Here is a 23,235-nt window from a genome sequence, read left to right on the forward strand (position 1 = left end):
AAATTCAAATGATTAGAAGACCTCCCCACCGCCAACCACGGTTGCGACTCTGCAACACACGTACGCATCAAGGCAGCAAGATTCTCGACGGCAGATAGATGGATCATCAAATTTTTGCTTGCTTTTGCACATCTCTATCTAGTTCTCCTAAGCCCAGCGCGACTTGGCAGCGCTGCAACCATGCAGCCTTACAGCGATCGGATGATGCCATACCGATGATCTCCCCCACTACACCAGCGTACGCCATCCGGGCTGCACGTCCATCGCAATCTACTGCTACGTCTAGCTCAACACCTTCTCTCTCAGCATGCCCAGGAACTGTGCACCGCTGACACCTTGATCCGCGCGATCCTCCACCAACAACGTCTGCGCCCATAGACGTAGGCTTGGCTCGCCGTCCTCGCGGATGAGGTACAAGGGGGGTACGACGATGCTGCCGCACCCTTTGCCGCGGTGGTCGCGGCTCTTTTCCACCACCGCGCGCACGCGCTCGTTCATCTCGGTCTCCAGCACGGGCACGCTCGTCTTGCCCTGCTTGAGCTGATTCTTGTCCTCGGTGCCGAACACGTCGTTGATCAGCGCGGGCACGGCGTCGCGGCCTAGCCAGAGGAACTGCGTTTGCCCGTCGTCGATGAGGTACAAGCCGAAGGGAACAAGGTTGGCAGAGGTGAGGTTCAGCGCCGGAGGCATCACGATGGCGCCCGTCTCGGGATTCGGCAGACCAGCATCGTCGGGCATGTCATGCAGGCTGTAGAGGCGCGGGTAAATGTATTGGATCAGTAGCGGCAGGGGCAACGTCGAGAGCAGGCAGAGTGCCGCCGATCGAAGGTCTGTGGGGATTTGGGACGACTTGCGCAAGCCCAGCTAGTTTGGGGTCAGCATTTGACGGAGTCACGCCACATTCATCAAGACTTACATTCTTCATCAGTCCCAAAAACAGCATAGGCAAGGCTCGGAGGTTGGCGGGAAACTGTAGCCCACCGCCGCCCATATTCCCACCGCCCAGCTCCTTCTTGTACGTTTGCAAGAGCTCAACCATCTTCGCTTGCACCATGTCCCTCGCCGCATCCAACCCACTGCTGAGCGCCCTCTCCACCGCCTTGTGGGAGTAGTAGGCTGCGATGGCCTGCTGATCCGCGGAAGCGTACACCTCCGCCAAGATCTGCGTGACCGGGATGCTGACCGTGATCACTCGGATGCGGCGCTCTCCGTTGCATGTCGTGTGCAATACACCGGCCTGCAAGCAAGCAAAGGCTTTGGTGATATTCTCGTCGATGGCAATCTCCACCACGTATGCCTGGTCTCGGGGCATGGCAGGGAAGGCGCACAGATCGGAACTCCGGTTGAAGAAGTTGCCGTAGAAGGCACTTGGGCGCAGACCGGTAGTGGTTCGCACGCGCAGGACGGCTTCCAATGCAATCTCCGAGGACAAGTAGTCGCTGAACTCGGTGGCGAACTTGATCGCATCTTCCGTCCGAGCGGCGTTCCAGGCGGGATAGAAGTAGGTCTGACCACCGGTGTATCTCGGCAGATTGCTCAGAGATGCCAGGTCCTGGTACTGCGAGCTGAACAAGAACATGTCGATGCTGACCTGCGTCTTGCTGCACTCCACAGCAAAGCTTTTGTAGAAGGCATTCTGCGTCTGGAGCAATTTGCTCTCTCCGCTCGTGCCCAGCACCTTCTTGTCTTCACGCATTTCGAGCTTGCCGTGTCCGATGTTCGGCAGAGATGCGGAGAGAACACAAATCTTACCACCGACATGGCTGATGAGCTTGTGTCCCGCTCGCAACGCGGAGCCCATGGCTGAACTTCCATTCTGCGTGTTCGCGAACATGCCCTGGAGTTTTCCGAGGAAAGTCTCAATATTGGCTCGGCAGTCGGTCAAGCTGACCAGCAGATCTTCAGGTGTAGGTAGAAACGGCTCGTCGAGGTCGCTGACGACCAGCATCTTGGCATCGTTGCTCTCTCCACCGTCTCGAGGAATGCTGAAGTAGTGCAGTGATCCATCCACAGCCATGAAGCCAAGTCGCGTGCGTCGGTCGGTGTTGGGGATGCGGTCGAGGCTCTCCAGGATGCATCGTGCGGCCGTTGCCAAGAGACCGCTCGTGACACCAGCGTAGCTCACGTCAAGCAAGAACAGGTAGATGAGAGGTTGCGGCGCTCGCACCATGTACTCCTGAGGAGCGACAAACTCACTGACAGCATAGTTGAGCTCGGGGCGTTGCCACCTGTCGACTGCTTGCTGCTTCACGCTGTCCCAATCAAAAGACTGCGGGACGTCGTTGGTGAGGTTGCACATGTTACATCTCCATCTGTGGCTGTGGTCCAAGAAGCTCGCAAACGGGTTCATGTAAGTTCGGCATCGGCGACACCGAGCAATGACTTGGTCGTATTGGACCGGTACGTCGTCTTCGGAATCGTGAAGGGTGGCGTATGGCTGGATGATTAGAGCAAAAGGGAGCTTGCTCTTTTTGAGGAGGGATGATGTGGCGGGCATGGCATTGAGCGTTGAGCGAATGTACTTCGGCGGGCAGTTGGAGTGCGGGGATGGTGTGACTGCAGACTGTACATCGTGTCAGTAATGCAACATGCATGTGTATGAGTCCAGGAGATGCATACGTTTGCGGGCAGAATCAATGCCGGGGGAGGTTGATCGAGATCGCTGACATGGAAGGGTTGGCCCTGGGCGCTGATATCCACTGGTCGGAGAGGATTCAAACGCAATTGCGGCACCGCGGCCCCAGCTTGTTGTGATTGAGGCCCTCCGCCCACGGTCATTTGGGAGAATTGTTGCTGCACACCTTGCACTCCCGCTTGCTGTACTTGCTGCGGAGCGGTCGGGTAGCCAGCAGCTGGGGCTTCATACCCGGCTTGGGGCGCGCCATACTGCGGTTGCCCATATGCAGGTTGAGGGGCTTGGTTTTGTGCGTTGGGATCTCCATACTGCGGTTGCTGCGGCGTGCCATATTGCGGTTGACCTTGAGCAGGTTGCTGGCCCGGATATCCATATCCTCCTGCTGCCGGAGCGGCTTGAGCAGGAAACTGGCCGCCTCCAGGTTGTTGGCCTCCCAAAGCAGCGTTGCCACCGGCTCCAAACTCGTAAGCCTGACCCGCGTACGCTCTCTTCTTCTTGGCCGCCGCCGGAGCTGAGCCTGCTAGTTGGTCATTATACGTGCCGTCTTGCCCCTCTCCTGCCCCAGGCTGGCCGTCGGTGTATGGCTGCTGCGGACTAGCCATCTCGCCTCAACTCTTCCCCTGGTTTCGCGCGGGCTCAAGGCGAATGCGGAGATGTGTTCGGCTCTGTCGTGTATCGTGGACGAAGCTGCCGAGAGGTCACGTAGCCGAAGAGGAGGCCTGCGCTGATATGCTCACGACTGCGGGAAGGACAGATCGCAAGATGGGTTCAAGGGAGACGTAATCCCAGGGTAGGGAGTGGATGGGGAAGCCAGGGGCGAAGAACGTTCAGAGCGTCTCGAGGGACAGGGCGCGTCCAAGGCGGGGAGATGCAATGAGAAACGGCAACAAAGCGTGGCCAAGGATTGAAGTGATGTCGCAAGTGATCAAAGAGGCCCTCTGCGATGCAGCAATGTTGCGTTGTCCTCAATGGAGATGCCAAGTCTGGATTTTGGGGCCTGCAGCTTCGCCCCAGCCAATCAACGTCCATTCTTTTGGTGCCTGAGGCGCTCGACTGCATCGCACTTTCTCTACACAGTACGGAGTATTCATCTACTTCATCGGAAAACATGATCTGGACTACAGTATGGAGTTTATTTTGAATTTGAATGCTTTCTCATGATTGAGCTACGGTGGCGTCTATGATCCATCTCGGCGTGATCATTAGAGTGACGTGCGTTAAGGTATATACATATCATCGTCTGATGTGAAGAGAACGGAAACAGTGCGTGCGGTTCGTTCGTTAGACCAAAGCAAAGGCAAACAGTCCGCCTGCGAGCCCAAGCATAGCACGTCCAAGACCAGCAGCATGAGCCGCAGCGCCTGGTGAGGCTGTGGGCGAGGAAGCTGCAGAGGCCGACGTGGGGGCGACGGCATTAGTCTCGCTGCTGAGCTGGATCGACCGGGAGGCCCTTGTGGTTGTTGTTCTAGGGAGTGTCATGCTTGCCGTCCTGTTGGAAGAAGAAGTCGTCATGGTGGCATTGCTGAGGGATGATGCGGCCGATGATGTGCCCGTAGAAGTAATGGTCGCGCTTCCAGCTGACGCCGTGACAGGGAGCGGATAGCCATCGCCAACAGGGTAGGTGACGATGTAGCTCTCGACGCACTGGCCGCCGATGGAGTCGAGGTAGAGGTTGAAGAAGGTGCCGCTCAAACAGCTGTACCAGGTGACATCGCTGCCCAAGGCCAAGGAGCCGTTTTCGCAGACGGAAAAGCCGGCGGTGTAGATGGCACCGGCTTGAGGAGGCCCGTCGAACTGGAATTGCGAGTTGGAAGCGATGTAGCCGGTGCGACCGTAAGGATCGGTCAGGACGCCATCTACCAGAGTGATCCCCAGCATGGTGTTCCGCTGGAGAGGCTGTTAGCATACCTCTGTACAGGATGGGGCATGTACAACGCTTACCTCGGAAAGATCACGCTTGGATGAAGAGGAGACGTTGACCGGGCCGATCTGGAAGGTGCCTGAGTAGTTTGGCGAACAGCCGGGCGGTGCGGTCTGATTCGGGGGAGCGATCTTGCTGGTGACTGCGCCCGGCTTGATGGTGGTGGTGGATGATGTTCCCTGGGCGAATGCCGGAGTGGCGGCATGGAAGGCGGCGCACAGAGCGACGGCGAGTGTTGAGAGATGCATGATGTGCTTGTATGGTGAGAGGATGGTTGTCAAGGGTGACGTATGGTGAAGAACGCTGGTCAGGAAGAGGTAGCGAGAGTTGGAGGCGAAGAGCCAGGAAGAAAAACGATTTCAACGAATGTTGGAGGGTAGGAAGTGGCAGGAGGAGAATGTGTGCGTGAAGGACATGAAGACGTGGGCGTTTGCTTCAACTTGAATATCTACTCGTCGGCCAAGTGGCGGGGGGCCACATGCATGTGCGCAACCGCAGGGGCCAGGTTGGCGTCGCGCGGCCTTGCATGCGGAATGGACGGGAGGCTTTCTGTTTCCAGCCTTGTTGGCTCGCTTAGCTCGCCGCGGATTGGTGCGAAGGGCGTGGGGAGGGCCCTGAGAACTTCTCCTTTGGGACGGCGAGGAGGAAATAGATTCATTCAGCAATCTGCCTCCACAAATATCTCGACCCGTCCACTGCATGTCTTCTGCCATGGCCGGCAGGATGCGGTAGTCGACTTGGCAAGGTCTCTGCCAAACGGCTGGGCGCATATTCCTACAGCACTGATGGAAAATCCCCGTTCGCGCCCGGCCCCCCACGGCAAACGAAACGTCGGCTCTAGTCGTTTCAGCGTGCCGTGACTCAGCATCGCCCTACATGCAAGCGAGGGAGTGTCAAACGCTGGCGGTGTCGGCGCCCAGAAGTCGTTCCCGCATCGCAGCCTTTGCCATATTGACACCCTCACGAACTCCGAATTACTGTGGGTTTCGGCTTGAATGAGAGGGAGTACGGCGGCATGTCGACGGCGCTAGGTGTAGATGGCGAGACATTTATAATTTGGCCCGGCTCGAAAGGGAGATCGATATTGTCGCTTCTTCGAGCCTCTGGGCAACGAATAGTAAATCGCTCAGCATTGCTGGGCGAAATCTTGGGAGCGACGTTGCTGTGCCTCAACCGATGTGTTCTGCAGAAGTCTTCATCCTAGGATAGAGTCGCTTGCAAACTGCGTAGTCCTCGCACTTCCGAGGCTTGACCGTCGCATCCATGCCGCTCAAAGTGCCGTCGGGGTTGCAGTCATGAGAGGAATTCGACGGTCATACAAGGCCTCAATTCGCATCATGTGTGAACCTGGTAGGAAGTCTCTTAAGGGGGCGATCTCCTCGATTGAACACTGATCAGCCCGCTCTTGTGCCCTTTGCGAGAATCCGCAGCCGCTGGGTCATCACGTGCACCAGAAACGAACTTCAGAGAGGCAGTGATTCCACTGCACAGCGAGTGTCCAGCGCCACGAGCAATGTCAGGCCGACGGGGACGGGGGAAAAGGCCTCGAACCTCCGTGGCGCCACAAATTCTCGCCCGCGCCACGACTTTTGTCGGTGGCTGGGGAGGGATGACCTGTCAGGCGGCGATAAAGATCGTCATCGGAGGGGCACGGGCCTCGCGTTGCGTTGTCCATCCGACAGTTGGCAGGCAGGCGCCTTCCATTCGTTTCCTTCACCCTCATCAACCCTCCATCGCTCAAACCCCCATCATTACCATCAACCCCGTCCGCCATCATGAGAGGAGGATCGCTGATTGCCACCGCCCTTGTGGCTGGTTCCGCCAGTGCCGCCCAGCACCGAGTACGTGTGATCCAAGCTGTTGCCTACCATGAAACCACTCTCTGACCCTGCGCAGATGCCGCTGAAGAAGGTGCCGCTGTCTGAGCAGCTTGCCTCCGCCAACATCGCCCAGCATGTCGAGCATCTGGAGCGCAAGTACAGCCAGCAGTCGCCGATGCAGAACCTCTACAAGAGCGACGAGAGCGAGTTCGCCATCCTGCCTGAGAAGAAGCACCCCCACGTCGTGCCCGTCGACAACTTCTTGAATGCGCAGTACTTCTCCGACATTGCCATTGGCACGCCGAAGCAAGAGTTCAAGGTCGTGTTGGACACCGGCTCCTCCAACCTGTGGGTGCCCAGCCAAGACTGCGGCTCCATCGCTTGCTACCTGCACACCAAGTATGACCACAGCGACTCGAGCAGCTACAAGAAGAATGGCTCGTCTTTCGCCATTCAGTACGGCTCTGGATCGCTCGAGGGCTACGTCAGCCAGGATACTGTGTACATTGGCGACCTCAAGATCAAGCACCAGGACTTCGCTGAGGCCACTTCCGAGCCCGGTCTGGCTTTCGCATTTGGCCGCTTCGACGGCATTATGGGTCTCGGCTACGACACCATCTCCGTCAACGGCATCGTGCCTCCCTTCTACAACATGCTCGACCAAGGCCTCCTTGACGAGCCCGTCTTCTCCTTCTACCTCGGCGACACCAACAAGGAAGGCGACGACTCTGTTGCCATCTTCGGCGGTGTCGACAAGGACCTCTACAAGGGCGAGATGGTGAAGATCCCCCTGCGCAGGAAGGCATACTGGGAGGTCGATCTCGATGCCATTACCTTTGGAGACGAGTCCGCTGAGCTCGACGGCACCGGCGTCATCCTCGACACCGGCACCTCTCTCATCGCCCTGCCCAGCACTTTCGCCGAGCTCCTCAACAAGGAAATCGGTGCCAAGAAGGGCTTCAACGGACAGTACACCGTCGAGTGCGACAAGCGCGACTCCCTGCCCGACCTCACCTTCACCCTGACCGGCCACAACTTCTCCATCAGCTCCTACGACTACATCCTCGAGGTCCAGGGCAGCTGCATTAGCGCCATCATGGGCTTCGACATCCCCGAGCCTGCCGGTCCCTTGGCCATCTTGGGTGATGCTTTCCTGAGGAAGTGGTACTCCGTCTACGACCTCGGCAACAACGCCGTTGGCCTCGCCAAGGCGAAGTAAATGGTCAATTCATTGATCAAACGAGTGTGAAGGAAGGGAACGACAGGAAGTGGGTAGTGCGGCGGCCTCACGAGGGAGATCTGAGATATGATATCGCTGGGTTGAGTGGCGTCGGAGAGGGAGTAGTGTGTAGACTGTAATGGACTCGTGCTCGTGTATTTCGTTGTATATCGGCAATAGCTGCAACGTAATCCTACCCTACTCGTACTTAATCGTGCTTCTTCGCCTGCTCCTCGTGCCCAACCTCGCTCTCTCCTCATTCATACCCGCCTTCGCCTTCTCCTCGTGGCCTCTCCTGCTCCTCACTCCCAACCTCACCTTCTCCTCCCGCCAGGCTGCTCCTTCTCCGCCTGCCCGACCTTGCCAATTAAGAGACAGGCAGGACCACTAGCGTTACTGAGTTGTAACCGTCGTCCACGGAACTGGCGACATACAACCCGCCCTCTGGGTCGGTTTGGAAAGCGGTCTCACCGTAACAATTGCAGAAGAGCACCGTGCCAGTGATCTCGCAGTCGCACTCCTCATATGGATTGCCGCTGATGTTATCACTGGTGAGGAAGTAGATTGAATTCGCCCCTGGGCCGTCGAGTGCGATCACGGCAATCTCTTGTGTGGAGATGTCGTACAATTGACCGGTGGAGGAGTCGAGGGTGAAAACGGTGTTGGCGTTATCGAAGACAGCATACCCCGCTCCTGATCCACCAATCTGTGAGTTATCCAGCGTGGTACCGTCTGCTACCGTGGTGTCGCTGCTCGCGGCAATGTTAAAGTTCGAGAACGTGGTTGTTGAGGTTGTCGTGGTGGTCGTGGTGGTCGTGCTGATACTCGTGCTAGTGACTACCGAGGTAGTCGCGGAGGTGGACGTAACCTATGGCAAAGTGCTCGTTAGTGGTAGCTAATGGTGGGCTAGTGAGCACGACGTACAGTATGCTTTGCCTTGACGGTTGGTGTAGTCGTGATTATCTTTTGCGATGTCACGGTTACTGTCAAGCTACCTTTGCCGCCGCGAGCCACAGTCGTTGTCGTGGTAGTCACGGAGGGGGTGCAATGGTATTCCAACACTGTACAATGGACCTGCGGCTGAGACGTGGTAGTATGGCGCTGCACGTCTCGCTTGTTTGGTGATGGTCCCCCAACGAACGAGTAACTGGTAGTTGTGGCAGTTGCGGTCACACCAGTGGTAGAGGTTGTCCTACGCCAGCATAGGATCAGCCCTGGAGCAGGCAGTGGATGCAAAAGTGATCAAACTTACACCGAGGTGGTGGTTAATGCGGATGTGGTGTCCACAGTCGACGTTACGGTAACAGTCGTCGGTAACGCAGCAACTGTCACGGTTTGAAGAACAGTTGAAGTCTTCACCGCCTGGCTTCCGGATTTCGTCTTCGTGACGGTAGACACCGGGCAGGTTGTCGATGTCGATGAGGTAGAGTAGTATGTAGTTCTGAGGGCCCCGTACGAAGTGTGACACACTGTACGAGATTCGACGACAGTCCCCGAAGCCGAAGCGAGCGATGCCAGCGAGGCAAGGCCGAGGAGGGTTGGGAGTACGTGTGAAAGCCGCATCGTTGAGAACTGAAGGAGAAGAAGAACAAGACGGACAAGTTGAAAATCGTGAGTTGAGGCAGCAAAGGCTTGTCTCCGAGGACTGAATGGAGGGGGACTTATGGCCCCGGCCTCTCCGATGGCCGTGCTTCGTTCGCTACAACCCTGCTGAAGGTGACTTGCGGACTGGCCTAGAGCGACATCACGCCACAGCGTGCAATATTGATATCGTGCAGGGTGCATGGAGGCTCGACGACGCGAGCCGCATAAGGACAGTGGCAACTACCGCGCGGTCTACGACGACAACAAGATCGGGATGCCACATTGTCCAGTTCACCATTTGAGCGGTGCTATGATCGCCGACCCGAGACTGGACTTGTTCCAGAGACGGTGTACATCTTCCCGAGGCGGTGAGGGCAATGGTTGATCGCCGAGATGGTGAGCGGCCGGACAAGCAACGGCCTAGAAGGACTGTGGCTTACGTCGTGCAGGAAGCTTGGGGAGTTGGGGAGGTGAAGCCGAAATTAAGCTCACATGCCTGCCAAAAGACGTGTCGCAATCCGGGGCATGTCATCCCCGAAATCTTGCTTGCTCGGACTTTTGTCAATTCCCCTAGTGAAATGCCTGCATGCCTATTTCCACTTGCAGCCAGCCCCCAGGGGCTTCCCGATCGGGGAGGCCGAAGAGATGTGTGCAGGTGCATCGATGGCTCCGCGAGACGTCCAAACGTCGGTCCACATGTCTTTTTAGTTGTGTACGGACTGCAACTTGGGATGTTGTGGTACACTTTCGGAAGAAATCGGCAAGATACATAGCAGCGCACGCCTGTACAAGCTCGTCCTATGTACATGCTCAAGCTGCCCATCTCCTCGTGACCTCGCTCGCTTTTTACGCCCGACCTCTCCTACTCCGCGTGGACGCTCGACCTTGCGAAAGCTCCAACCAGATCAGTCCAAGATAGGCTGGATCACTGGCGTGATCGCATAGTTGCCACTGTCCACTTGAGTATCGAGATGCACCTCGCCATTCGAGTCGGTTTGGAAGACGGAGTTGCCATTACAATTGCAACTGAGTACCAGGGTGAAGGAGTCGATTTGGCACAGGCATTGGCTGGTCTCGCGGGCTTTCACCTCCCCCAGAAAGACCAGATCTGTCGGCTCAGCGAAATCGTATGATGCCAACGCATCATGCTCCGTGTCATACAGTGTACCCCCGTAGAGAGCGAGTACGGTGCCGCCGCCGTTGAAGACACTTGTGCCTTCGGCGGTGGACGAGGAATACTGGTCTTCTAGCGTAGTGCCGTCTGAGACAACGGCGCTGTCGCTCGCAGTGATGTAAAACGATGAATAGGTAACGGTTGCGGTTGACGTGGTCGTTGAAGCGGTCGCAGTGCTGGTAATCGTGCTGGTCATTTCCACTGTAGTAACGGAGCTTGATGTGATCTAAGGCAAGGGGAAGTGGTTAGAGCAGTGGTCATTCAACGTAGAAGAGAGAATGCACGACGTACAGTAGCTGTGGCCGTGACGGTTGGGGTGGTCGTAATGGTTTTCTTAGATATCACGGTAACAGTTGAGGTAGCTTTGGCGCTAGTAAAGGTCGTTGTAAAGGTAGACACAGAGGTGGTGCAAGCCTTCACCGCCGGACATTTGGTCGCACGACGATGCACGTCTCTCTTCTCCGGTGGGGGTGTGGACGCGGCGTTGGAGTAGCTAGTGACCGTAGTAGTAGGGGTCACGGTCAGAGTAAAGGTCGTCCTACGCCACGACGCAATTAGTGCTGAGTTGGAGTTGGAAGACACAAAGCGAGCAGCATGTGCAAAGACGAGCCAACTTACGTTACATAAGCGGCTGCGGAATAATCCAAGTCTGTAGTGGCCGTTATTGTCGTAGTTGTCGGGGACGCAGAAGCCGTAACAGTTTGGTGAACAGTTATCGTCTTTGTCACCGCATTCTTCCCGGATGTCGTTTTTGTGACAATAGTGGTAGACACAGGACAAGTCGTAGGCTTGGGGCACGTCGTAGAACTTGATTTGACGGCAGCTGCCGAGACGAGCGATGCCAGAGAGGCAAGGCTGAGGAGCGTGGGCAGGACGTGCAAGAGCCGCATCGTGAAGAACTGGAGAATAAGTAGGAGAATATGACCGTCAATGGAGAGTTCGTGAGTGAAAGAAAAAGAGGAATGGTCTCAGGGGACTGAGGAGGGCTTATTTGTAGCCCACCTGCTCTCGCCTGGCTGAGGTCTTGTCACATTTAGCTTCGGTCAGGCCATGCCAGGGCCGAATTTTGGACGAGCCTAGAGCGGCACCACGCCGTGGAATATAGCCTGACCATCTGCGTGGCGTATCGAGCCTCAATGCCGCTCAGCGGAACAACCAGGTGGTGGGTATGCTGAGATGTACAGCAAGAAGATTGTGATGCCACGCTGTTCACTGGACAATCGGAGAAGGAGTCAATTGCTGCCCCAACTTGGCCATCTACCTGACATGGCAAGGGAACTGTCGACGCCGAGATTGTGAGCTGCCGCAGATGGGCAGAGCAGAGCAGGATGGGCAACTCTTGACGCCCCTGGAGACTGTGGCTTGCGTCGACGGCGACGTGAAGCTGGAATAAGCTTCCGCTTGCATGCACCGCAGGGGCAAAACGGGCTTAGAGCCGGAGGGCCCGAGGGGTGAGGGTGCGGCGAGACCCTTCTTCCATCGATATATTCAAGCCATCGTGCCATCTCGGCCAAATGTCTTCTTTCGTGGGCATCTTGTGCGGGTAGCGTCGACTCAATTCGGACTTCAACTTGTATACCTGTAGGGGGTTGTGGGTGACGTTCGGAAGGATCGGCAAAAGTGTCAGCGCACGTGGCGACAATCTTTGGTCCTCACGTCTTTTCCCCGGAAAGCGCCCAGCGTTCCTTAAGCCTAGCAAAACTCCGTTCGAAATGGCCAAACACTTTCCACTATGACGTGCCGAGACTGAGAGGTAAGAGGAAAAGTTAGCAGCTTGTCCGCTCTCCTTCAATCAACAACTCATCCAATGTCGGTCAAATATCTTCTTGCCCAGGCTTCCTGCCTGGCCGTCGTCCTATCCCAATTGACCTCCCCACTCAACATCACGGTCTACCAGCCTGGCGTGCCTTTCGCACCGTCTCCGTTGCCTCCATCTCACGCAAACAGCGATGGAGAAGAGATCGTGGCTCTGTTCCAAACCCTAGGCCGGACAACAATCTGGAAATCTATAGCTAACATCTCCCTGGAGGGGGATTCCTACGAGCCCGAGGGGATGGTTCGACTAGGCGCAGATCGCTACATTGTCAGCGCTGGCGAGTACATACTTCCCACCATTCCCTACGGCAAAACGATCAACGGTACCGATCGGACAGCTGGCGCTGGCTTCGCGCATTTAATCGTGTTCAACGGAAACGGCTCGCGCATTGCCGATGCTACCCTGACGCCTCTCGGAGCTCTTGAGTACCACAATGGTGGAATTGACTTTGATGGCGAATTCATCTGGGGCGATATCGCACAGTACCGGCCCAATAGTACGGCTTACATCTACAAGACCGACCCGGATACTTTGGCCCCTCAGCAGGTTCTGCACTACAACGATCATCTCGGCGGTGTGGTGCATGACGTCGCCACGAACAGCGTCACAGCGTTGAATTGGGGCAGTCGGAACGCGAGCACGTGGAATCTGAACAATGTGTCAAGTGACGCGGGCTCCTTCTCCCAGGCAGGATTCACCGCGCCCGAGTCGACCGTCAGAAACCCGTCTTACTACGTCGACTACCAAGATTGCAAATTCCTCGGGCACTCTGCGCTCTACGACAATCGAGCGGTGATGCTGTGCGGCGGTGTGGCAACGCTTGGGTCAGGCCTTACAGCGTACAATCTTGGTGGCATAGCGATTGTAGATGTCGAGACGATGACGCCGCTGGACGAGGTGCCCATTGTGCTGCGAAGCGCGCTGGGCGTGCCTTTGACGCAGAATCCGATTGAGGCGAGCGTGGAGGATGGCAAGTTGAGGCTGTACTTCATCCCGGATCAGCATGTCTCGACGCTGTACATAATTGAAGCCCAACCGGATAGTCCTTATGAGTTCTAGTGTAGATCAATAGAAAGACGTGCTCAAAGCAAACAGTGGCACACATAACCGTGGTACGTACCTCCGGCTCTTGCATTCTGTGGTGAAGAGGCTGGGCGCATATAGCGTGAGACGAGACGATTGGATAAGTGAATCAATCATGTGATCGCGCTGCTGAGTCACGCGCAGTTTCCCCGGTGAACCAAATTTCGGTCTCAGGCAACAAGGCAGCCGGCGGTGACATAATTTGTTTGGACACCTCTACCTTGCTGGCCTTCACGCCAGCTTTCTTGCAACCTTCAAAACTCCCCAATTTCCCCGCCAGCTGTCCTCTTCTACACCTTATCATGGGCTTCCCGGCTCGCGGCATCTCCTAAGCGCAACATGTTTGCGCTCAAGAGTCTCTCGAAATATCTTTTTGGAGACGCAAGCAAGGAAACCCTGGTCGAGCTGCCCGACGGTCAACTCTTTATCGTTCGCCCCCTCTCCCCCAAGGGCTACAGCGAACTCATCTTCAAGGACGCCGCCGCTTCTATCCGACGCACCGGCCAAGAGTTTCACTACCAGCTCGTTATCCAGCGCGTGTACGAAGAGGGCGAAGCGGAACTGCTCGAAGAGGAGGAAGGCGAAGGCGTTGCGCTAGGCGATAAGGACGAAAAGACCTTCCTGCTCGACGAGGAGCTTCACTTGCGCGTGGAAGTGAGGGATACCGGCGAGGCAGTTGTTGCTTGGAGAGATCACAGCGGCGATCCCGGTGATTTGTTCGAATTCGTTTGCGACTCCAAGACCAGACCAGACGCCGCCGCTGCCTTTCAGTTGCTCGCTGCGCAGTGTCAATACGAGCGCAAGTATCGCAAGAGTCACGAAGAGGCCACCGACGAGGAACTCAAGCAGTTCGACTTTGACGACGATACCTTCATCCCTCGCGCCAGCCCTTTGTCCACCCCCATTGGCCGATCACCTTCCTTTGCCCCCTCACTCAACAACCTCCCCGAAGAGCCCACGATGGTGCGCGAATCGTCATCGAAGAAGCTTGCTTCTCCCGAGACCTCCCGCGCAGTCGTCCAGACCCCCACCAAAGCACCCGTTGCGCGAGCGAACCCCAAGAGCAGCGAGATTTTGGCCACCGAGCAGGCCGAGTTGCACTTGTTCGACTTCCAATCCGGCACCTTCATCTTGCAAGACGCCGAAGTCGAAGCGACGGTAGCAGAAGTCGGGAAATGGAAATACTGGTTGCAAATCACCGGCAAACAGCCATGGCTGGGTCAAGAGGTGACGCCCGACATTAACCCGGTCTTCAACTTTGAGTATCTGAGCTTCATCTTCAACCACTACACCGATGATGGCTCTGCATACTCCTGGCTGCTGAAGTTTGACACTCGCGAAAAGCTGGAACGCTTCCAGGAGGGCCTCATGCAGGCACTGTGGGAGCATTTGCACGAGACGAAATGGCAGAAGGCGATCAAGGATGCTGAGAGAGACTACGTGCTTGATGCATTCAATGAGCTTGTACTGGAGGACGCCACAAAAGACGATCTCCGCGAGGCGGAAGCCAAGGAGGAGGATGAAGAGGAGGAGGACTACGAAGACTCGGAAGGCGACAGGCTGAGTGAGCATTACGACGAGGACGAGGATGAGGATGAGGTCGAATCAGATCTCAAGGATGGAAACGTCAACAGCCAGCTTGCTGTCGGTGCCAAGGTTGATCGATCATTCGTCGTCAGAGGTGACAAGATTGGTGTGTTCAAGCACACTGCGGACAATCACCTCCAACACAGCACCACCATCAACAACGTCGCCACGCCAAAGGGTCGAGTGTTCTCTCCCAGCAAGGTGATGCTGCACCAAGAAGACCGAAACATGGTCTTGCAGAACAAGAACGACCCGCACAGCCTGTACCGCATGGATCTTGAAGTGGGCAAGGTGGTTGACGAATGGAAAGTCCACGATGACATACCAGTCAACATCTATGCTCCGGAGAACAAATTCGCGCAGACGACGGGCGAGCAGACTTTCCTCGGGTTGTCCAACAACGCGTTGTACCGCATCGATCCCCGACAGCAGGGCAACAAGCTTGTGGACAGTCAGTTGAAGCAGTACGCCGGCAAGAACGACTTCTCAGCTGCTGCGACCACCGAGCAGGGTTATATCGCCGTTGCCTCCAACAAAGGCGACATCCGACTGTTCGACCGGCTTGGGATTATCGCAAAGACCGCGCTGCCTGCGCTCGGTGATCCGATCATCGGCGTAGACACTAGCGCTGACGGCCGCTGGATCCTCGCAACCACTCGCACATATCTGCTCCTCATCGATGCTCTCCAAAAGGAAGGCAAAAATGCAGGCAAGCTGGGCTTCGAAAAGTCGTTCGGAAAAGACTCCAAGCCGCAACCGCGTCGCCTCGGCCTCACTCCATCGCACGTCGCGCAGTTCCAACACGAGACCGGTGCGGCTTTGTCCTTCACCCCCGCTCGCTTCAATACCGGCGAGGGCAAGGAAGAAACCAGCATCATCACCGCCACAGGCCCGTTCGTCGTCACGTGGTCGCTCAAGAAGATCTTGCAAGGCCGCAAAGACCCGTACAGCATCAAGCGGTACAGCGAGGAGATCAAAGCGGACAACTTCCGCTTCGGCAGCGACAAGAATATTGTCGTCGCGCTGCCGAACGAAGTGGACATGGTGACGAAACGCGCGCTGCAGCGCCCGACGCGCGAGAGCATCATGGCGACGCCGAGGCGCAGTCAGACGGGGCGCGGAAGCTATCTCTCTAGGAACGAGATTGTCAACTCGCCGTACTGAGTACGGTATGCGGAGTGTGGAGAGCACGACACGTGGGAGGAGCCGCAGGCGCACGCAACGCCTCACCCGTATCCGGGTCGACATCCGAAGAGAGAATGTACCGGGTACGATTAGGCGAGCGAGGGTGAAAGGATCGCGGGTCGTCGGCATGCTGTACCACTATGCAGGACTTGGATGCCCCGTTGCGGCGACGTAATGCTCCGGTTGTCAACGCGACGGCATGGCGACGAGCGGGAGGAGCTGCAGGATGCTGGTGGAAGGATTTCGGGTTGGAGGGGAAGGATTGACCTCACTTTATTCTCTGCCGTGCGTTCCAGGCAGCCTGGCAGGGTATGTATCTACATAGTAGCGAACATAGATGTCACAGCCGTGCAGCTATGGTCAAGCAGGACTTGTGTTGGAGTACTCTTGCGTCAGTCCATACCACTATCCCAAAGCCGAGCGTGCAGCGACGTTTTCGTGAGGGAAGGATGTAAAAGCCAAAACGGGCCGGAAGGATTTCATCGCGCAACATGAACTTCAACTTTTGACGAACTACCTCCATTTCATGGCATCAATTGCCTCAATCCAAACCCTCACGCTAGACCTTCCTCCCAGCTGTATTGCCTTCTGTTCAGCACATCCGGATTTGTTCGTAGTTGGCACCTACTTCTTGCACCCGCAAGCCCAAACCAGCCCGAACTCTGGCGCTGTCGATGGAGTAGTCGATGCAGAGGGGGGGAATGTAGACGAGACTCGGCCGGTAGAGGCCAAGAGGACAGGCAGTCTGATTCTCTTCCGCCTTGACGGCGACACGATGTAGGATTCTCTAATCCCTCTCTCTCCTTCTCACGATCTAGATGGCTTACAAGCAAGCAACAGCACGCAAATCGAAACTCAAGAGACCGACGCCGCCATCTTAGATCTCCAATGGTCGCCGCACACGCCCACGCTCCTGGCCGTCGCCACCTCGGACGGCTTGGTGAAGTTCTACAACCTTCGCCCTGAAGACGGGACGGCTTCGCCATCGCTGGTCGAATCCGACAACTGGATCCTCGTTGCAGAAGACGCTCTCGCTTTATCACTGGCATGGCATCCCACTCGAGCATCCTGTCTAGGCGTCACAATGTCCGATGGCGCCGTCTACCTCTGCGAGAGCGAGAGCTCCTCAGACAGCGAAATCTGGGAACCAGGCTCAACGACAGATGTCCAAGAAGTGCACCGCCACGACCTGGAAGCATGGACAATGGCATGGCTAGGAGAGGAAGTGGGCTTGCTGTCAGGAGGCGACGACGCCGTTCTCCGCTACTTTAATCACGACGCCGCTGGACAGGCTGTCAAGTGGTTTGATCGCAGGTTTCACGGCGCGGGCGTCACTGCCATCCTACCTCTGACGCCTGAGCTGGCGCTTACGGGGAGCTACGATGATCATATCCGCCTCATCTCCTGTCCGGCGATGGGAAGGCGAGAAGTCAAGGCCGAGCTCCGGCTTGGAGGCGGCGTATGGCGGCTGAAAGTGCTCGAAAGGGAAGGAAGTAGTGCTGAGGCTGAAGACGGGATACAGAGGTACGTTTCGCCATGCCGGGAATAATACGTGGCCCCCCTCTTCCCCGGCCCCGATCTTCGAGACTCGGAACAACAGAGAAAGCATGACGCCATCTGACACGATTCCCGTTGCAGGGCGGGAAGCTACAGCCTTATCATCCTGGCGAGCTGCATGCACGCCGGCACCCGCATTGTTCGGCTGAGGAGGAGGGGGAGAAGTGGGGAGTGGGAGTTCGACGTCATGGCCAAGTTCGAGGAGCACGAGAGCATGAATTACGGGAGTGATGTGCAGCCTGGCAGTAGGGGCCGAGAGAAGACGATAGTCAGCACCAGCTTCTACGACAAGCGGATGTGTCTGTGGCGGTACGACATATCCCGCGGGATGGAGTAAGACATGAAGCAGGCCAAGGAAATGCCATTGTACAAGCCGGGAAAATGAGGTCTTGGTCATTTTCTCGCGCGTGCTAAATCTGTCGGTCTGCCTGCCCTCTCAGCCTGCCCCTCGCTTGCCTCGTGTACTCTCCGTTGCACGCCCTCCTGTGTGATGAAGAGCCAGCCGGCAGCCTGTGCGATTTGGTGGTATATCTCGAAACATAAGGTAGATGAAATCTCCTCGCCCGTTGCGCCGTGGTCCCACTGCCCCCGTTTTCGCTGAGAATGCTTGGGCCATGCTCAAAAGACATGTAATAAAAAGAATGGCGGGACTGGGCGTGGTGTGTTTCGCCGCGAGTTTCATCTATATTTGGTCGTGAAAGGTGGGCGGAAATCGGGTTTCAGTGACCACAATTGCCGCTCCGTGACGAGAAGGGATTGAGCGTCTGTCATGATTCTTCCGGGCCGCTGATTTTGATTTGCGGCGTGGGAGGAGGCGGGTCGGCGCTCAGGTTGCAGCGCGCGCGCCTCCATCGAAGCTCGGGTTTTCGCTTGTCGCCCTGCAAGATTCACATGTTAGCCAAGGTGAGCCAAGGACGAGTCGGGGTATGCAGCACAGCCACGCGTCTGAGGCTGCCGAGGCGAAGGCCAAGGAAACGAGCGAGGTATCGGAGCGTAACGTACCTTGATCTCTGCTAATTCCTCACTCCCCAGTACGAGCACCTCGCCATTCTCCTCGAAGCGATGTGTCCGGATTTGGATATCGCCTACCCAGCCGGGCAGGTTGCATATCTGAAAGGTATGGCGGAGAGTCTCTTCTCGCCCCGGCCCTTCGTCGGTGATGTAAAACGGGCCGGAGTAGGCAAAGAAGCGCTTGGCCGCCTCGGTCCACTGCGCATCGTCGCCCTCGCCGCGCTTGAAGGTTTGTTGGCCGGGAATCAGCATCTGTGCTGACATGTAGCCATCGGGGGTGTACATGATGAAGCCGGTGACGTTTTTCGTCATGGGGTAGGTGGGCCGCTGGGGGACGGAGGTGGGAGTCGGGTAGGCAATGTAGGATTCGAGCTTCCATGTCCCTATTAACTTCTGCCGGAGGGGGATCTCGGGGGGTGGTGTGACGCATTGCTCGAGGGTGTACATTCCGCCGTTGAGGTCGGTGGAGAGATCATCGTAATTGGTGCCGGTCGAGTCGTCGGCCATGGTGACGTCGTTCATTTTGACGTCCGGGGTCGGGGTATAGTAGGTGGGCGGGGTGGGAGTGATGTCTTTGGTCATGGGGTGGGCGGTGTGGGAGGAGAAGCCATTCAGACTGGGCTTGTGGTGGGAGTCTGCCGCAGGCATCGGGGGGGACTGCGGACGGGCGGCGATGGGGGAGATGACGGCCTCGGGCCTGTCGCTGCGAGGGCGTGATCGGGAGCGGGCGCGGGCCTGCTGCGGTTGTGGTTTGGGGCGGCGAAGGGGGATCTTGGGGACCTGCAGGAATTGCGAGCTCGAGCCGGCCATGTTTACCATGGGCGAGTAACAGGACAGCATTGGAAGGCGGGCGACAGGGGGCGTGGGGATGGGAGCATGATGGAAGGGAGGGAAGGAGGGAGGGAGGATGTTGTGTGGGTGGGTGTGTATGGGTGGGTGGGAGAGGGAGTGGGGAGGCGTGAGCGGTCCGGAAGAGCAGAGGCCCGGCGCAGGCAACGGACGGGTAGCAGCCAGCAGTGGAGGCAGAGGGCACCGATGCGTACGGGGACGGTAGGGTTGCTCGCTGGCTGTCACTCACTCGCTGCAGTGATGAACGGGTAATAAACAGCGCCCAGCGGCGGCCGGGGCGGTGGGGTGGGGCAGGGCCGAGGGCTAGCGCGCGCTCGGTTTGCAGAATCAATATTTCGGGAACTTTGCTCGCTCAGCTTCCGCGGCGCCAGGCTCATCATCACTGGAATCCCAATGCCTTGCTTTGCTGGTACGTCCGTTCATTCTGCCCTTCATTCTGTCATTCATCCGTCCATTCCCCCTCCCTTGCCCCTCGCCAAACAAACAAACATCTCTCCGCATCCCTCTCCCTCCTCAGGCCAGCCAGACGCCGTCATTTCCCCCCCTCATCTCAACCCTCCTCGGGCAGTTGGTGCTACTAAATTGGGATTGCCTGGAAATGTACCTGCTCACTGCTTCCGGCTAGCCCGGGCCCGGCGTGCTCTGCAACTGCAGCGTGGTGGGGTGGCCCAAGCCCGGCCGCCGAGCCCGCAACGTTGTGCCTGCTCCCCTCCTGCAATCAATCACACAATGCGCGCCAGAGTCATGATCATCATCGTCCGCCCGCCGGCGCAGATTGACTTTTTTTGCTTGCTGCTGACCGAGCCTCGCAATCTGCCCCGGTCGCGGCGATGATGGAAAAGGCAAGTCCAAGGTGGGCTTTGCGTATCTTTTTGTCAGCCTCACCACTTCACTTTGCGCACACTGGCAATGCTGCCTTTGTGCACTGGTCATCGCCTCTTCCTTTGTTCCTCGGCCCCCTTTTCCGACATTCCACGTCAATGTCTTAGCTTCCATGCTACAAATTCGACGACTTGTTTCGTGTCGTTGCGTGATGGCCTGGCGGCTGCTCTAACAGCCACCCATTGGTCCATCGCCACCTCCCGCCCGATCCGTGAAGCACCGTTTGATTGGCTTTGCAACGGTCAGGTACAGCGACACTGTGCACTCCATGTCCCGATGATATCAGAGGAAAGCAAGGCGCCAAAAGCCGACGGATTGATTGCTTGCTTGCTTTTCGCCACGTGAAAACAACGCTCTGTTTACTCACCAAGACGTAATATAAATCCCGCCGAGTCTTCCGCACGTGTGCTGGTGGAGCCGCAGCCGCGCTTCGATTGCTCGGCGCCCCGGAAACGCCAGATTATCCGTCAATCCCAATCTCGTCGTGCGGCGAAAGGATGCGACGGCATGCGAGTGGTTACTATGTGCACCACCGTGACGTTCATATACATCCAGTGAGAGTTTGAAGAGCTCATGGCCAGCAATAGCGTCTGCACGAACAAGCGACTGTGTTATAGGGTAGGGAGTGGTGTTCGAGGCCATCATCACGTGCCTTTTCATTTACTTGATTGCCTTCCTCAATAACCACACGCCCTTTCCACCACCGGCAGCTCCCTGCACCTACCCTATACCGTATCCTAGACCCTTTCCATTCACACTCATGTTTGATTTGTCGTTCGCCATTCTTTGACTGTTCTCATGGTCGGTAACGGGTTGGAAATATTTGCGGGGTCCGGATGGCAACCTCGAATTAATAATCCATTCGCCTCTCGCGTCATACTACAAAACCCCCAAGGCACAGTTCCATCGTAGTCGAGTCCGCAGTCTTCTCGTATCGATTCATATCCAAAGTATCTACAACCACACTATCTCCCACCCTGGCTCTCCGTCCGACCCTGCAAAAAATGACAAAATACTCCATCGACATCGTCTCGGACACCGTCTGTCCGTGGTAAGCTCCTCATCACAAACAACTGAATGTACCATTGTCAGCCTCGGGCATGACTAACCGATGACCAACAGGTGCTATGTAGGCAAGAACCGCCTGGAAAAGGCGATCGAGGCGCACAAAGCCTCCAACCCAGAAGACACCTTCGAAACCAACTGGCTGCCCTTCTACCTCAACCCCGACGCCCCCAAATCCATCGACAAGCAGCAGTACTACCACCAGAAGTTTGGCCCGGGCCGCACGCAGGCGATGCAAGTCAACCTCGCTCGCCTGGGCAAGCAGGTCGGCATCGACTTTGCTTTTGGCGGCAAAACGGGCAACACGCGCGACTCGCACCGCCTGATTCAACTCGCTAAAACGAAGGGCCCCGCGATGCAAACTAAAGTCGTCGAGGAGCTGTTCAACTCCTACTTTGAGGAGAACGAGGACATCACCGATCGCGGCGTGCTGGTTGCGCGCGGTGTCCGGGCGGGCTTGGACGAGGCGGAGGCGAAGGCTTGGTTGGAGTCTGATTCTGGCGGGCCCGAGGTGGATAAGGAGGTGCTGCAGGCACTGAGGAAGTTTATCGGCGGGGTGCCGAATTTCACGATTAATGGGAAATATGTTGTTGAAGGGGCGGAGGAGCCCGAGGGATTTTTGCAGGTGTTTGTAAGTGGATTTGCTGAGGATGCTCTTGATCGCGAGGTATGCTAACCTGGATGGCAGGACGAGGCGAAAGCTGACGATCGTCTCTCTGGGGCCTCTGTCACCAGTGGTGGGGAGACGTGCTGAGAGCAGCATTGCGAATGAGCGAGCATTGTATGGCTTGTATTGTGCTGAATCCTGATCCCAACCTGGAACGTTTCGTTCTGTCAGTTGTCAGTGACGTGTCGCTCCTTCCCTTTGTGTTTGGCTCGCTCCTTCCCTACACGTCTTGCTTGGCGCAAGTCATTCGCACACTCCAATTTGCCTCTTCACAATTCTCCCCTCTTCCTCTTCTTCTTCCTCTCCTCAGCGAGTGCTACCGCTTCGCGGTCTGAAGGCTCTGCACGCCTCCGGCAGCCCAAAGGCTCGCCATATCGGCACTCGCTCGCTTCTTTGGAGGTTCTTCCGAGGTTTCAGACGGTCACGATGACCTTGTCCTGACCAGGCCTGTCGCTCGAAGACTCCTCACCACCCAACCCGCTTTCTGCTTTCGAGTAGATCGCCTAAACACTTGACAACGTCTTGCGAAGTGCTGTACGGCCACGGTGACCTGACATCAGCTCAGCCCATCGCTCGAAGACTCTTCTCGTCAGCCACCGCTCCTGCGGTGCATCGTGATACCGGCTTAGGCCAGATCACCTGAACAGATCATTCAACCTTCTTCTTGAGGTTTCCTACCTGTCCTGAGCTCGTTGGCCGTACACTGATCGACGGCCGCCGCTACGGTACGATTTGCTTGTAGCTCCGACTTGATTCACACAGCTCAAAGCGAGGCACTGGAAGGGTTCGAACGGCTACGGCGACCTTACTCCAACCAAGCCCGTCACCCAACCGCCCGACAACAGCTTTACGGCCACTACGTTCCAAACAACCCCCTTGGAGGCACTCGGTAGCCGACGCTGACCTTACATCAGGCTGAGCTCGCCACTCAAAGACTCCTCACCTCAGCCACTGCAGTATCATCCGACGCTTCGCCCATTGCGAATGTATGAAGCCTTGCTGGCGGCTTGCATGTATACTCCGTCGCATCTGTTCGCACTTCGAGCGATCCTCATCAATTCGAACGTGGTCAGTGCATACCGGTAGCGCACAGCTGGACCATCGTGATATGTTTCACACAGTCGCTGCTGTCTCGGCAGTGAATATATGTGGACGGATCAGGCTGTCCGTACAGTGCACA

At 56.8% G+C, this 23,235-nt stretch overlaps 11 protein-coding genes across 11 annotated transcripts; 6 read left to right on the forward strand and 5 right to left on the reverse strand.

The window, feature by feature from the left end:
* Positions 1-282: 282 nt before the first annotated feature.
* On the reverse strand, positions 283-3,237 carry BDY17DRAFT_319780 (uncharacterized protein; the record flags this gene model as incomplete). The annotated part of the gene is made up of 3 exons (XM_033736336.1): positions 283-864; positions 917-2,563; positions 2,620-3,237. 3 exons carry the CDS (start codon positions 3,235-3,237, stop codon positions 283-285), a joined length of 2,847 nt encoding a protein of 948 aa, XP_033593789.1.
* A 510-nt stretch (positions 3,238-3,747) lies between these two features.
* Positions 3,748-4,969, reverse strand: BDY17DRAFT_288541 (uncharacterized protein). The gene is made up of 2 exons (XM_033732204.1): positions 4,577-4,969; positions 3,748-4,522 (listed from the first exon to the last, which is right to left on the reverse strand). Exons 1-2 carry the CDS (start codon positions 4,802-4,804, stop codon positions 3,917-3,919), a joined length of 834 nt encoding a protein of 277 aa, XP_033593790.1. The 5' UTR covers positions 4,805-4,969; the 3' UTR covers positions 3,748-3,916.
* A 1,362-nt stretch (positions 4,970-6,331) lies between these two features.
* On the forward strand, positions 6,332-7,595 carry BDY17DRAFT_314397 (aspartic endopeptidase Pep2; the record flags this gene model as incomplete). The annotated part of the gene is made up of 2 exons (XM_033735815.1): positions 6,332-6,397; positions 6,453-7,595. 2 exons carry the CDS (start codon positions 6,332-6,334, stop codon positions 7,593-7,595), a joined length of 1,209 nt encoding a protein of 402 aa, XP_033593791.1.
* Positions 7,596-7,836: 241 nt separating this feature from the next.
* Positions 7,837-9,819, reverse strand: BDY17DRAFT_6369 (uncharacterized protein). The gene is made up of 3 exons (XM_033738572.1): positions 8,848-9,819; positions 8,520-8,787; positions 7,837-8,463 (listed from the first exon to the last, which is right to left on the reverse strand). Exons 1-3 carry the CDS (start codon positions 9,378-9,380, stop codon positions 7,963-7,965), a joined length of 1,302 nt encoding a protein of 433 aa, XP_033593792.1. The 5' UTR covers positions 9,381-9,819; the 3' UTR covers positions 7,837-7,962.
* A 1-nt stretch (position 9,820) lies between these two features.
* On the reverse strand, positions 9,821-11,337 carry BDY17DRAFT_6331 (uncharacterized protein). The gene is made up of 3 exons (XM_033738571.1): positions 10,972-11,337; positions 10,645-10,891; positions 9,821-10,579 (listed from the first exon to the last, which is right to left on the reverse strand). Exons 1-3 carry the CDS (start codon positions 11,241-11,243, stop codon positions 10,085-10,087), a joined length of 1,014 nt encoding a protein of 337 aa, XP_033593793.1. The 5' UTR covers positions 11,244-11,337; the 3' UTR covers positions 9,821-10,084.
* Positions 11,338-12,047: 710 nt separating this feature from the next.
* Positions 12,048-13,321, forward strand: BDY17DRAFT_288547 (uncharacterized protein). Its single transcript, XM_033732205.1, has one exon. It carries the CDS (start codon positions 12,161-12,163, stop codon positions 13,226-13,228), a length of 1,068 nt encoding a protein of 355 aa, XP_033593794.1. The 5' UTR covers positions 12,048-12,160; the 3' UTR covers positions 13,229-13,321.
* Positions 13,322-13,591: 270 nt separating this feature from the next.
* BDY17DRAFT_243871 (VID27 cytoplasmic protein-domain-containing protein) lies at positions 13,592-16,003 on the forward strand (the record flags this gene model as incomplete). The annotated part of the gene is made up of 1 exon (XM_033730476.1): positions 13,592-16,003. One exon carries the CDS (start codon positions 13,592-13,594, stop codon positions 16,001-16,003), a length of 2,412 nt encoding a protein of 803 aa, XP_033593795.1.
* Positions 16,004-16,483: 480 nt separating this feature from the next.
* Positions 16,484-17,968, forward strand: BDY17DRAFT_6429 (uncharacterized protein). Its single transcript, XM_033738576.1, has 3 exons — positions 16,484-16,801; positions 16,865-17,548; positions 17,663-17,968. The coding sequence occupies exons 1-3, from the start codon at positions 16,551-16,553 to the stop codon at positions 17,916-17,918; spliced, it is 1,191 nt and encodes a 396-aa protein (XP_033593796.1). The 5' UTR covers positions 16,484-16,550; the 3' UTR covers positions 17,919-17,968.
* On the reverse strand, positions 17,969-19,718 carry BDY17DRAFT_288551 (Lipocalin-like domain-containing protein). Its single transcript, XM_033732206.1, has 2 exons — positions 18,584-19,718; positions 17,969-18,459 (listed from the first exon to the last, which is right to left on the reverse strand). Exons 1-2 carry the CDS (start codon positions 19,430-19,432, stop codon positions 18,349-18,351), a joined length of 960 nt encoding a protein of 319 aa, XP_033593797.1. The 5' UTR covers positions 19,433-19,718; the 3' UTR covers positions 17,969-18,348.
* Positions 19,716-20,677, forward strand: BDY17DRAFT_288553 (uncharacterized protein). Its single transcript, XM_033732207.1, has one exon. The coding sequence runs from the start codon at positions 19,835-19,837 to the stop codon at positions 20,273-20,275; it is 441 nt and encodes a 146-aa protein (XP_033593798.1). The 5' UTR covers positions 19,716-19,834; the 3' UTR covers positions 20,276-20,677.
* A 650-nt stretch (positions 20,678-21,327) lies between these two features.
* BDY17DRAFT_314399 (thioredoxin-like protein) lies at positions 21,328-22,142 on the forward strand (the record flags this gene model as incomplete). Its single annotated transcript, XM_033735816.1, has 3 exons — positions 21,328-21,374; positions 21,446-22,019; positions 22,077-22,142. 3 exons carry the CDS (start codon positions 21,328-21,330, stop codon positions 22,140-22,142), a joined length of 687 nt encoding a protein of 228 aa, XP_033593799.1.
* Between the last annotated feature and the right edge of the window lie 1,093 nt (positions 22,143-23,235).

Source organism: Neohortaea acidophila (assembly GCF_010093505.1).
Source record: "Neohortaea acidophila strain CBS 113389 unplaced genomic scaffold BDY17scaffold_1, whole genome shotgun sequence".
NCBI classification, from domain to species: domain Eukaryota; kingdom Fungi; phylum Ascomycota; class Dothideomycetes; order Mycosphaerellales; family Teratosphaeriaceae; genus Neohortaea; species Neohortaea acidophila.